This window comes from Ipomoea triloba, chromosome 2 (genome assembly GCF_003576645.1).
Source record: "Ipomoea triloba cultivar NCNSP0323 chromosome 2, ASM357664v1".
Taxonomy (NCBI): Eukaryota; Viridiplantae; Streptophyta; class Magnoliopsida; order Solanales; family Convolvulaceae; genus Ipomoea; species Ipomoea triloba.
This window is the reverse complement of record NC_044917.1, coordinates 8,942,272-8,956,406: the sequence shown is the minus strand read 5'-3', so window position 1 is coordinate 8,956,406 and position 14,135 is coordinate 8,942,272. Positions and strand designations below refer to the sequence as shown.

General features: G+C 34.9%; 1 protein-coding gene across 2 annotated transcripts; it reads right to left on the bottom strand.

Annotated features, from left to right (window-relative positions):
• Positions 1-2: 2 nt before the first annotated feature.
• Positions 3-4,442, bottom strand: LOC116010223 (calmodulin-binding protein 60 A-like). Of its 2 annotated transcripts, none has more exons than XM_031249535.1 (7): positions 4,216-4,441; positions 4,047-4,131; positions 2,957-3,009; positions 2,371-2,870; positions 1,971-2,131; positions 1,342-1,533; positions 3-1,261 (listed from the first exon to the last, which is right to left on the bottom strand). In XM_031249535.1, exons 1-7 carry the CDS (start codon positions 4,308-4,310, stop codon positions 662-664), a joined length of 1,686 nt encoding a protein of 561 aa, XP_031105395.1. In that variant the 5' UTR covers positions 4,311-4,441; the 3' UTR covers positions 3-661. The 2 variants fall into 2 exon arrangements, with proteins under 2 accessions (XP_031105395.1, XP_031105396.1); XM_031249536.1 differs by having other exon boundaries at positions 1,090-1,266; positions 4,216-4,442.
• Between the last annotated feature and the right edge of the window lie 9,693 nt (positions 4,443-14,135).

The following is a 14,135-nucleotide window of genomic DNA, read 5'->3' as shown; positions in this document are numbered from 1 at the left end:
TCTTAAAGACTAACAAATGATTTATTTTTTATTAACCTTATTTCCACCAGCAACAATACAGACATACAATGGCTAAATTCACATTTGATAAACAAGAAGAGAAAGAGAATCATACATATTATTTACAGAGCCCCAGGAACACAACATGGAGTTTTTCGCATTTAAACCACACCTAAGGTTGGTTCACGAAACGAGTAGAATTACACTGACAAGCTAAGCCATGTTTTCAGCATCCTCCTGTCATGGTTTCAACAATCCTTGCTTGAACCCATGTTCAAACGCGAAGCCATCTTCTCCTCTTGAATTGCATGCTTAAACACCTCTTGTAGAATCACCAAGAAATGTTTTTGATCAAATGCAGTAATTGACACAGATCAAGTTTCTCATTAGTGCGAAGATTGGAATCTGGATTGAAACTTGATATAACCACAAAGCAAATCGATGGCAGAAAGAGTGATATCCAGTAGGTAAATACCAATGCATTGTTGAGGAATAATCAGGGTAATATGTGAACATACAGACAGGACCATCAGATCAGGAGCAGAGTAGCGATGTACCAATTTCAGACAATCAAGTGCGTAACGTCCAATCACCAATGGGCTGAGAAGTGAGAAGCCAAGTTTGGTTTTACCCATGGAGTCATTTCATGGCATGATCTTGATCAAAAGATTTTTAGCCTCTTCTGAGCATGAATATTTGGCAATCCCAAAGGTTCACCTCCTTTTCTTTTAGACGACTTCACAACACTGAACGCCATTCTCCAATGCTTCAATGCATGCTCTTTACGGTACACCATTCTTAAACGCTTCAGTGCATGCACTTTAAGAAACACCATTCTCAAACGCTTCAGTGCGTGCTTCAGTGCGTGCCCTTCTGTTAAAGAACCATCCAGTGGGGGTATGGACGTGGAACTGTTTCCATAACTTTGCTGATTATCAACTAACTCAAAAGGGGCGTGTCCAAGCATGAAGTTGTTCGACATCCCCCAACTGCTCCAAGAAGGACTATGAATTGGATAATAAGAGAAATCTTCATTAATAGGGCTCATTGAACCAAAATCTTGCCCACTACGTCCAATGCTCAGACAAGTGGCTTCGCGTGGACAGTAACTACTTTCATTTATTACTTCCCTATCATTATGACACTCCATGTCCATAGAATCTGAAGGGTTCAGTTGTTGAATGAATTCTTTCTCATCACTGTATCTGACTATATCGTTCCAGTGTCTGCATGCAGATTCCTTCAACTTGAGAGCATTATCCTGTACTGATTGCCAAGTGCAAACAGTCAAATATAGCACAGAAAGAAAAGAAGGAATTCATAACAAGTAGAATAGCATGCCTTATCATCCGGGGATAACACTTCTGTTCTTCTGTACTGGCCTTGCAGAACAAGTCCAAGCACTTCTCCAAAAAGGTCAAAAACCACCCGGGTATCTTGAGAATCAGCATAGCAATACAACCTTTCATCAATTTTGCATCTTCGAGCATGGCTCACCGTCTCCGTCCAACATTTTGGTGGCATGTGAAGTATCTGCAGATATTGCAGCAGTTTGACGGCTTAGGACTGTAAGCAGGGAGAAACATAAAAAATTCAAGACTTCCAACACCTGGTTACTATTTTGGACAACATTAACTTTCTTATTGTCTGAAACATACCTTGTGGTTTTGAACTCTAAATTAATGAGGCATGGAATCTTCATTTTCCAGTAAAAGTTGGAAAATTTCAAAACAGAAAAACTTAAGGACAAAGAAAACAGAAAAGGGATGTACTGATGTTTTTCCATTACAGATATACCTATTGTCGCTTACCATGTATACTAAAACACATGAGCATAATATCACCATCCATTGATTCAGCAAATTGTTAGAAGCAGATTATATATTCCTTTGAGCTATAAAAAAACATGTTCATATATGAAAAAGCATTTTAACAGAGTGAGCTCAAAAGAATGAGAAGAAAGCAATTACTTCTTTAAGGTGCTCAGAGTCACTGAGGAGTCGAACAAGGAACTTCTCAACAGTTTCAACTTGTTCCCTCTTTAAGCGATCATAAATTTTGCCCTTTCTGTCAATATTTTTTAATCGCCATACATCATCAGATAAATCTGGGAACTCATGCTTCTTGTACACTGCAATAAACAAGCAATAGTTACCTTTAAATCACATTAATTAGCTATCCTGATCTTCTTGCGTTTATCTTGTTCAATTCAGGCAAGAACGAACAGAGATGTTAGAGTCACGTACTATTCTGTATACTATTTTTATTTCACAGTTTCAAGTAGCTTTCAGGTTCATATGAGTAAATCAGCAATTTATTTCTAGATTGTTTCTCACCAGAAGAGGTATTGTATAGTTGCAGACTACTTACATTGGGCACGGCTATCCTTCACTGTGAAGGATTTCGTTTTTGCTTCTTTTACTACGGTTCCACTGGATGCACCGCCAACAACTCTTGCTCCCAGCATGTACTTGCAGTTGCTCGTCCAACCTGAGCACTGCCTGAACTTAAAGTTTTGCAAAATTCCAATGCCTTTATTCAGCTTCAAGCGCACGTTTCCTTGAAGAAGAGATTTGTTAGCACGATTCACTGTTATGATAGATTCGTTGAACACTTGAGATGTCCAGTTATCTTCGACAGCATCATCCAACTCCCTTTGAAGAGCAACAATTTCTATCTCGGCAGAGGCCTCACTCCCAGTTTCAATGACCTCTTCAGTAAGGTCATCGAGTAAAGCCACCTTTAGAACACAGCCTCCTTCACCCTTGATTTCCTTGCCTGTGAGGACAAGATCAGAAACTGTTTGCAGGAACTTTAGCTTCAGGCACCTTGGAATTGGATTGGAAGTGTGATTTTCATTCTCTGGATTCCTGAGACCAAAAATTCATCTAATGGTTTGAGAGAAAGCTCAATAATGATATGAAATCCTAGTCAGCCCAGCCCAGAGTGTCATTACCCTTTAAAACTACCCATAAGCTTCAACTGTGCCTCCTCAAGTTCCTTTCTTACCTGGAAAAACAATACAACCAGTAGACTGAATAGTTAGCGAATAATATAGCGGACCCTCCCTAGTCCACTATGCTTTGGGTTGTGAGCAGCAACACTCATGACTCATTAGTTTGGAATAAATGTTCATTGCCTTGGGGTGCAAATGTTCACTCAAATCAAAGGTACACCAAGTAACCTCGTGCACAAGATCCACAGTATACCAAGGACCAGTATTTAGGGTATCAACATTAAGTGGGGGTGAGTTGATATAGGTTAGCTTCAAGTCTCATATGCAACAAACATACGAACAATGTTCTAACTTGGTGTCTGGTTCCATAAACATGGAGTTTGAGTGTTTGACAGCAAACCTATCAAAGTTCATGAATTATGAGGGAAACCCCAGCCAAGTTGATTGGGCTATTGACTTGATAACCACGAGATTACAAGTTAAACTCCCAGTAGGAGCAGCCTATTGGGCTTCTTGATTTGAGCAGATCAGCTAGGTGCAACCTAAGCTGGTTTACAGGGGTCCTTTATCAGCTAGGGTCACAAGTCAGATTTTATTCATTGCACACCTTTGGTAGTGATTGCGAGTTTCCCTTGTCACTCAAAAAAAGTTGAAGAACTAAAATTACAAGATATATAAAAAGGATCTCACATGTATTGGAATTGATCAAACTAAAGCAATTGATACACAATCATTTTTGTATTCAAACAATTCCTAAAATTCATAACTTTCCCTAGGCAAATTATATAATCATATGCTGAGCAAGAATTAGTGAATCTGAAAGGCAGTGACAATTGTGGTTTTCTCAAGTGACAAATCACACAAGTAATTAATCATCTGAATAGCAAAAATGGGAGATATATTTCCTCCCAGAAATCACAAGACACTCTTGAGCAAATAGTGTAATTAACACAAATCTCCATCTATCACCAAAGGGATGAAACTTGCCTATCCCAGAACAACCACAAATTGAAGATATAACAACAGTACATGAACTAAAACTATGTTACAAAATTTGTGGTTGGCAAAATGTAATGTATAGTAGACTTACAACTCTACGGAACAAGTCCGCCATGGTCGGCTCCAAAACGCGGTTAATGGTGCGAATCACCAACACTTCAATAACCCTTTCTAGACTGCTTACAAAGAGATTGAACCAAACAGAAAGAAATGTGAGGATAAAAAAAAAATCTTATGGGGAAGGGTGGGGGTTGACTTACTTAGCTATATTCAAAAGTCCACCATCATCTGAGCCGCCGGTTTGTGCCAGTGATCCAAAGTTCGCGAGTTCCTCCGACTGCATAACGCTGGACATGGTGACCGGTAGCGAATTGAAGCCTTTTTTGGCGCAGTTAGTTAGTTGTGGAACTGAGACAAAAGCAAAGATTTTAGTTGTGGAACTGAGACAAAAAGCAAAGATTTTGAAAGCAAACTAACTGCAAAGATATGGAGACGCATTCCTCGGCTTCGTTGTTTTATAGTGTAGATCGGTCCCACGCCAATGCGTGTTCTCACTGTTCTGTACACATTTTTGGGAAGACAATTTGTACATTTCAACACTACTCGTGTGGTTGTCCACCTCATGTGGCCTCTGTGCTACTACATCATTTGTTGATAACTAATACGGAGTAACTAATTAAACTAACAGATGATTCGTTGATTTTCAATAAAACTGATACTCTCACTCTCTCCTATTTTATCTATCATACTTCAACTCAACTATTTTTTTCTTTAGTATTTTTACTTATATTTAAATTTGATTTTTTGTGTGTTTAATAGTATTTTAGTGTAGTTTCTAAATATATAAATTTTGTATATTAATATTAAACTTGATATTAGGAAAATTTAGATTAAAAATAACTTCAATCAACTCTTAGCTCGTTAATCGAACCAGACACATAAAATGGGATAGAATGAGTAACTAATCAAATCATCAAACTAACATATGATTAGTTGATTTTCAAGTCAAAACTCCGCTATTATCACTCTACTGCTTACTAAGTGTTTCGTATTACTACGTTATAACATTTTTTTATGAGAACTACGATATAACATTATTCATTTTAAAAGTATAATTTTTTTTTGATGGAAAATGATGGGAGAGCACCCGTACAATTAGACGTGACGCAATTTTGGGATCCTGAGCCAAACAGCCTCTAGGCTGCACTAAAAGGCAATATGGGGTGCTCAAGAATCTAGACATCCCGAATATGGTGAAGAGAGAAGTTAATCAAATAGTGCTCTATCACGATCAAAATGAAATGTGAGGTAGTTCTCTGTTCAAGTCCAACTCATGAAAAATAATTTATTTTGCTCCTTCAACATGTGAAATCTGCTTAAAGTTCATTCTCAAAGATATCATTAGAACTTAACAACTTAAATTTTCACTCAAAAGCTGAGAAGAATCATCAGTATTAAATGGATTCAAAGGTAGTTCACTAGTTCAAGTCCAGCTCGTGACAAGAATTTATTTTGCTCCTTTAACACATGGGAGAGTTGAAAATTCATAAATCTCTCTCTCTCTCTTTTGCATGCTTCGGTAATATTATATTACTTGCAAGTTGCAACTCCTTTGAGAATTTTGGTTCCTCTCATACACCGAATGATTACTTCTAAATCACTCTCAACGACGATGACTCGAGAAAAACTAGCTAGGCGGATGACTTGGTAAAAGCTGCTACTCAAGGCCGTATGAATTCCATGAAAAACATGAGCCTAGGCTTCTGTTCTGCTTATGCCTTAGCCAATTTGTCATGTATCATCATGAGTTTACCACAAGTGGCTTTGTTAGACCCTCGCTTGTAGCAACCATCTATAATGTTTTCCCTATATATATTATATATCATTATGTTTATGGTTATAATTATATTAAATATTTATCTGATGCAACATTTGACTAGGTTTTAAGTAATAAGAATTTGGTCAACATAACTAAGCAATATTGTGTTATCTATATTGATAGGATATCTGTATAAAATTTTTCAAAATCCTCCCACTACTTAGTTAACACAACTCCTACCTCATATAAAACTTTTACGGGGCTTTTGGTTGAGAGGAAGGAATTAAGGGGGAAAAGAATGGTAATTCGGTGGAATTGCAATTCGATGAATAAAGTAGGAATTGAAATTACAGTGTTTGGTATGCAAGAATAGGAGTACAGGGAATTGAAATGTAAGAAGCATAAAATGACTAAAATGTCCTTATGTTGTAGTATATGTTGTAGTACTAGTAGTAGTAGTAGTAGTAATAATAATAATAATAATAATAATAATAATAATAATTCTTTCAAAAATAATAATAATAATAATAATTATTATTATTATTTAAAAAAAAAAGAATAATACTCCCTCTGTCCCATTTTACCTGTCATGTTTACTATTCATTAGTCAAACCAACTCTTTCTTCATTGCTTATTTTCTTTAATAATTTTTAATTATTTTTAAATTTGATTTTTTGTTTTTAATAGTACTTTTAATGTAGTTTCTAAATATATAAATTTTATATACTAATACTAAACGTAATATTAGGAAAATTTGAATTAAAAATAACTTCAGTCAAGCCTCGTTAATCGAATCAGACAAACAAAATGGAACGGAGGTTGTAATTTTTTTTTAATTTAAAAAAAATACAAAGGGTATGGGAGGAGATGCAAAATTGTCTTTATACCAACACAATTGCCCCTCCTCTCCACCGAATTGCAATTCATGGGGGGTACCCCATTGCAATTCATCATTTGGAGATATTAACCATAGTCTAAGTACTCTTTATAATATTGTGTATAGTTTTATTATTATATTAGTACTCAGTCAATATTGTAACAGCTATAGAATAGGAGAGTTTTGTGTCCTCCTTCTTATAGGACTGTATCTCTCTCTTTGTCAGTTGAATCAGAAATCATTCGTTCATCTGGTATCAGCAGTGTTAGGCGATTTTCTCTCAAAATCTTCCTAAACCAATGGCTAATCCTCCCACCACCACCGCTGTTACAGTTTCCACCGCAGCGCCACCTCTGGCCACCCCAAACCCCCTCACGGCCGGCCACCATCTTGTCTCTCAACGATTGAATTCCCGCAACTACCTCTACTGGCGTACCCAAATCTATCCCTTTCTTAAAGGTCAGGGTCTTTTGGGCTACCTAGATGGCAGCTTGCCGTGTCCGCCGGCCAACCTCGGATCGCCGACGCCGACGGGCACCTCCGTCGCTCTGATGACTGCTCCCACGAATCCCGCGTACCACGCTTGGATTCAGCAAGATCAGCTCATTTTATCGCTGATAGTTTCCTCATTGTCCGATGAGGTTATGTACTTAGCGGTAGGGCGCGAAACGTCGCGTGAGGTATGGGAATCCATTACCGCCTCCACTCGATCGCGCTGCCTCAGCCTTCTAGGGCAATTCCAAACGCTGCGTCAGGGCAACACCACGCCGTCGGAATACCTGGGCAAAGCCCAGATGCTAGTCGAGGCCTTGTCTCTCGCCGGGCGGCCGTTGTCGGCGGAGGAGCAGATACTGTATGTGCTGCGCGGCCTTCGACCGGAGTACAGACAGATGGCCGGATCCCTCACCGTCGCTGGTACTCCGGTGACGATTCCTCAGCTTGTCGATCATCTGCAGTCTCAGGAGTTCATTTACTCCGACGAGCTGCTGCCTGGAGACACATCGGCAACGACAGGTTCGCAGGCGTTCTTCGCTGGCCGTGGTCGAAGCAGCAATGGCGGTCGGAATTCCTCTAATGGTCGCGGCAGGCATGGTCGAGGTCGAAATGGAGGTGGCCAGGGCCGTGGACGAGGCGGCAATCCCCGATGTCAAATATGCAGATCACACGGTCACACTGCCGTGACCTGCTTCAGGCGTTACACTGATCGGCCTGAACCCCATGCCAATGTGGCGTACTCCACTGATGGTGCAGCTCAGACCGGCGTTGATGCGTGGTACCCGGACACTGGGGCGACGTCACACACAACTCCTGATGATCAGATGGTGGATCATTCGACCGCCTATTCCGGTGGTGACGTCTTGAAGGTTGGCAACGGCGCAGGTTTGGACGTTTCCCGTGTGGGCCGATCGGTTATCTATTCTAATTCCCATCAATTAAAAATGTCTAATATTCTATGTGTGCCTCAATTGTCGTTACCATTACTGTCCGTTTACAAATTCACAAATGAAAACGATGTGTTTTTTGAGTTTCATAAGAGTTTGTTTCTTGTGAAGGATTCCAAAACGCAGGCGGTTCTTCTTAAAGGGTCTACTGCGGGAGGTCTATACAAGCTTCTCGTCCCTCGTACTCACTCCGCTTTTCTTTCCGCGAGAGCATCCTCTAGTGTATGGCATCAGCGTCTAGGCCACCCGCACACTCAAGCTTTGGATCGGGTCCTCAAACACTGTCCAGTCACCTCAAATAAAGTCAATCCAGCTCATCTTTGTACTGCTTGTCAAATGGCCAAATCGGCCCGATTTCCTTTAGATAGGGTTTCTCGCAGTAGCAATAATGTATTAGATTTAATCTATACGGATATTTGGGGTCCGTCACCAATTGTTTCAGTTTCTGGTAGTCGTTATTTTGTTTTATTTGTAGATGACTACTCACGTTTTTGCTGGTTTTATCCATTAAGGTTAAAATCATATATATATATATAAAACTTTTGATGTTTTTCGGGCGATGGTAGAACGGCAATTTTCACGTTCTATCAAAGCCATTCAGTCCGACTTAGGAGGCGAATACCGCCGCCTGCATAGCACCATTGAGTCCCTTGGTATTATTCACCGTCAGTCGTGCGCCTATACCCACGAGCAAAATGGGAGGGTAGAACGCCGAAATAGGCACGTAGTTGAAACGGGTCTTGCCCTTCTAGCCACAAGTTCCACTCCCCTAAAATATTGGGACTTTGCCTTTGAGTCAGCCACGTATTTAATAAATTGCCTACCCTCGTCCGCTATTAACTTTGACACGCCATACTATCGTGTGCATCGCAGTCACCCACCTTATACCTTTTTCCGGGTCTTCGGGTGTCGGTGTTTCCCTTACCTAAGATCATACAATCGTCATAAAATTGAATACAAATCAACACTTTGTGTCTTCTTAGGTTACCCAGTTTCTTATAGGGGATACTGATGTTTGGACCTTGACACGGGGAAGGTCTTTATCTGCCGTCATGTGCGGTTTGACGAAAGTATTTTTCCTTTTGCTTTGCAGACTGCTACACAGGATACTCTCTCACCGGCACACTTACCATGGGTTGTTGCGCCTGTTAACTCACAGCCTGTTCCGCTGCCCACAGCTCCACCGCTAGCTGTGGAACCTGATCCGCTACTTATTGAGCCGCCACCCTCATTCGGTTCTCCGGCCCAAGCCACCACTAGGGCTAACACGTCCACATCCTCACAGACTCAATTCGACACAGGAAGAGTCCAAGGAGGAGGACATACTATGAGGACCCGGCGCAAGACGAAAGGCACGGGGGAGCAATTCTATGCTCTCAATACCACCACCGATCCTACCTGTTATTCCCAAGCAGTTGGTCATCCACATTGGCGTGACGCCATGGACCAAGAATTCAATGCGCTTTTACACAACAACACTTGGAACTTAATACCGGCTACTCCCTCTATGAACATTGTCGGATGTAAGTGGGTTTTTCGCACTAAGCGCAAAGCAGATGGTTCAGTAGAGCGTTACAAAGCACGCCTCGTCGCGAAAGGGTATAATCAGGTTGCCGGAGAGGACTTTTTCGACACGTTCAGTCTAGTAGTCAAGCCAACAACAGTTCGGCTGCTTTTTTCACTTGCAGTCTCTAACTCCTAGACTCTCCGCCAACTAGACGTTCATTGCATTCTTGAATGGACATTTGGCCGAAACCGTGTATATGAAGCAGCCACCTGGCTACGAAGATCCACTTCATCCTGACCACGTTTGTCATTTAAAGCGGTCTTTATATGGGTTGAAACAAGCGCCTCGGGCCTGGTTCAAGCGTCTTCACGATTTATACTATAATAATAATAATAATAATAATAATAATAATAATAATAATAATAATAATAATAATAATAATAATAATCTATACTATATATAAAAACAATTTCCTCCTCCCAAATTTTCCCCCCAAAACTTAGGGGTATTTTGGTAAAATCATTTATTTTATTTATTTATTATTTTATTATTTTATTAATTATCCATCCTATAATATTATTATGGTAATATATGATAATGATAATATGATAATATGGTAATATTGTTAATATTAATGAGTGATGGGTGATTGGTACTAATATAAAATTAATTGGTGATTATTTTAAAAAAGAATAATTAATTGGTGATTAGTGATATGGTAATATTGTTATATATTAATATTAATTAATTAATTGGTGATTGGTGATTAGTGATATGGTAATATTGTTATATATTAATATTAATTAATTAATTGGTGATTGGCGATTAGTGATATGGTAATATTGTTATATATTAATATTAATTAATTAATTGGTGATTGGTGATTAGTGATATGATAATCTATATCTATATCTATATATCTATATATATTTATATAATTGACATGTAATTAACTATATTAGAATGAAAAATTATATAATATTGTAGTAAAATTTTTACATGTCAATCATCTATATTTACATAAAATTAAAATTAATTATACTTTCCTTTTGAAAAATCTTCCATATTATGTTTATCCTCCACTATATAATGATGAGAAATGACTCTTCTCTCACAACATACCAATATATGTGCTCTCACTATTAGTTAGAGATCTATAATATGTAATTCTATGAAGTCGAAGATCGAACTTTAACACGCGTAGAATTGTTATGGTATGCGGTATGATTTAATTTTTAGTTGATTCATTCTGCATGTTGGAGATCCTTATGGTGTAGTCTGCATTCCATAGAGTATTTTGTACTATTGTGATTTAGTTTGATTTTAACAGCTCAATATGCTTTAATTTTTGCTGATAAGGTTTCAAGTAGCTAGGCCAATTTTGCCATGGGCGTATCACGCATGTAAAATTACAATTTTCAGAGTGATTGTAGTGAACAATCAAATGTTTTCTATAATTATATATTTTAATCACATTACTTTGATTGGTAATTTCTAATGGAAAAACATTGTATTGTAACTTTGTATTACAAGATTTTGAATGATAATACCTTATTTAACTATCTATCTTTTTAGTTGTACTGTGCAAAATAACTAGCAATCTACGGATGCTCATCTATATATTGTAGAATTTGCAATCGTGATCTTCTCCATTTACGGATGCTTATGTAATTTGGTAAAAATGATGGTTACTATACTTGAATAAATCCTCAATTATTCATTCCAATTGTTCATTTTACCATTCCAATTCTTCATTTTATAAAAAATGGTGCATTGGAAGCTAAACATGGGTCATTGTATCATTGATTGTTGATTCCAATTATTATTAATCTTTATCATTAATTGCACAATACTAATTCACACTTATTAGTTAAAAAATGGTGATTACTATACTTGAATAAATGAAATAATAATATTAAATTTTGTAACCTCAATTTAAAATCTATTATGTTAATATAATAATAATAATAATAATAATAATAATAATAATATAATACTCCGTAGTAACAATAATCTAAAATTCTTAATATAATTTTCCTAATAATAATAATAATATAATAATAATAATCCATAACTCTTAATATAAGTTTGTAACTAAATTTTCCTATTAAATCTGTTTATAAAGGTAATATCAATATAGAATTGAGAAATTCCTATGATATTTTATTTAATTGATATTATTCCTAATATATTTTATCTAAAAGGCTTCTTTCCTTTTTTATAACATTGTTCCATATGTTAATCCGTTTAATATGCTAATCTATATAGGTAATTACCATATACTATTTACCATCTAAATAATCCGTGGTAATTACACTATATTTAACATCTAAATTTATTATGGTCGTTAAACATAGAGATTTCATTCTTACGATAATTTTATATATTTTTACTTCAGATAATGTCAATTACCCGTGCATTTCATTTGATTACTTTTGAATAAAATCTTAAAAATTATGACAACTAATGAATTAATATTGTTGTTCGTAATATAAATTTTATCAAATCAGTTAACGAAATTGATAATACACATATTACATCCATAATAAGAGGAGATTAACAAAACTATGATAATTATTTCAATTCACGTATTATTATGCTAATTCACATATTATTACGTCCATACAATTATGTAAATTATTTCAATTCACAAATTATTACAAATATAAAATTATGCTAATGGTTACTTTGGAATAAAATCTTAATAATTATGGTCATTGAGAAATTAGTTCAAACATTATACTTTTATTAAACGGTTTTTTATACTTGCCGTAATTTTATCTAATCAATTAAAGAAATTAATGGTACACATATTACGGACATAATTAAAGAAAATTAAACATACACATATATATTACAGATAAAATTAAAGAAAATTAAACATACACATATTACGTCCATAATTAAACGAAATTAAAATATACATTATTTTTTAATTATAATATATACTCCTTAATTACTATACTTATTCATAATACATAAACGTCATAATTAGCATAATATTAATCTATACTATATATAAAAACATAAGAATAGTAAAGGCATATTTTAAATTTTAAACAATAGTAAATAGTAAAGGTAAATTAAAAATAGAATGAAAATATTTCAATAATAATATTCTACATCATTAATTAAAAATAGAACAGAAATTAGGTAAAAATACCAGTGGATCTATTATTCTAATTGACTAATTAACTGAAAATAAAAAAAAAATCGACTAAAAATGAATCTGATGTTACTAATTGATTGAATATATAAAAGGAAATGAATATTAATAATTGACTGTAAATAAAAAAAATATCCATAATTAACTAAAATGAAAAAGGAAATGGTCATATCATTGCAATTTAATTAAAAAAGGAAAACATTCTACATCATAAATAAAAAATGCATATTATAAACAATATTAAAGATAAATTAAAAAAGGAACGGAAATTAAAAATGAAACGGAAATATTTCAATAATAATATTCTACATCATCAATTAAAAATGGAACGAAAATTAGGTAAATATTACTACGTAATTCTTTTCATTTTTCCTAGATAAGGTTGCCTGATATTAATTTACACATAACAATCGGCACTAATAATTAAAAAAAAATTAAAAATATAGAAGAACTGCCGGTGACGTCTGTTTTTTTTTAATTTTATTATTATTATTATTATTTAATTATTTTAATTAAAATTATTTAAAAAATTTATTTTAAAATTAGTAACCACCATGTCATCACAATTGTAGGCAAACAGGTCAATTTGGACTTTTTTTTTTTTTTGAAAACATGTCAATTTGTACTTAATTGCATGAGTTTATATAGTTCAGGAATCCAATTGCATTCTTTTTGAGTTCGATGGCCTAATTGCAGTTTTGTGTGTAGTTCAATGGTTTATTTGACCATTATTACGAGAAAAATGATATTACTAATTGATTTAAAATATAAAAAGATCGTAATCTATATTCTATACTATATATAAAAGTAAAATCCTCCTATTTCATTCCCCGCCTAAACTTTTGTAGTCAATTAATGAAATATTTTATTGGTCAAATAATTAATAAAGCTTATTTGTTAAGAAAATGTAAAATAGAAATTAACTAATATCTATAAATTGATAATATGTATACTCACGTATCAACAATATTAATAAAAGTAAAATCATTTATCGGGAAAGAAAAGGATATTACTAATTGACTGAAAATTATTTAAAAACTTTAATAGTTAATTATACTTTCCTTTTGAAAACTCTAAGTTATTTAAACTTTAAAAAAATTAATTGAACATGGGTTGTTAGATTTTTATAATAATCAAAATTAATTCATTCAAATATGGAGGAGGAAGATAAAACTAAATGCAATATGGGGAAAATGAATATACTTAAAGTATAAAAGTATAATTACACATATATTAGTGTAATTGACTAATAATAATTACCTAATAATTATTATGATAATTAAGTTAAGCATTGGTCGTTAAATTTATTTTTATAATAATTACAATTAATTTATTTCTCATTTTCTCATATTTATTTTAGTAATAATAT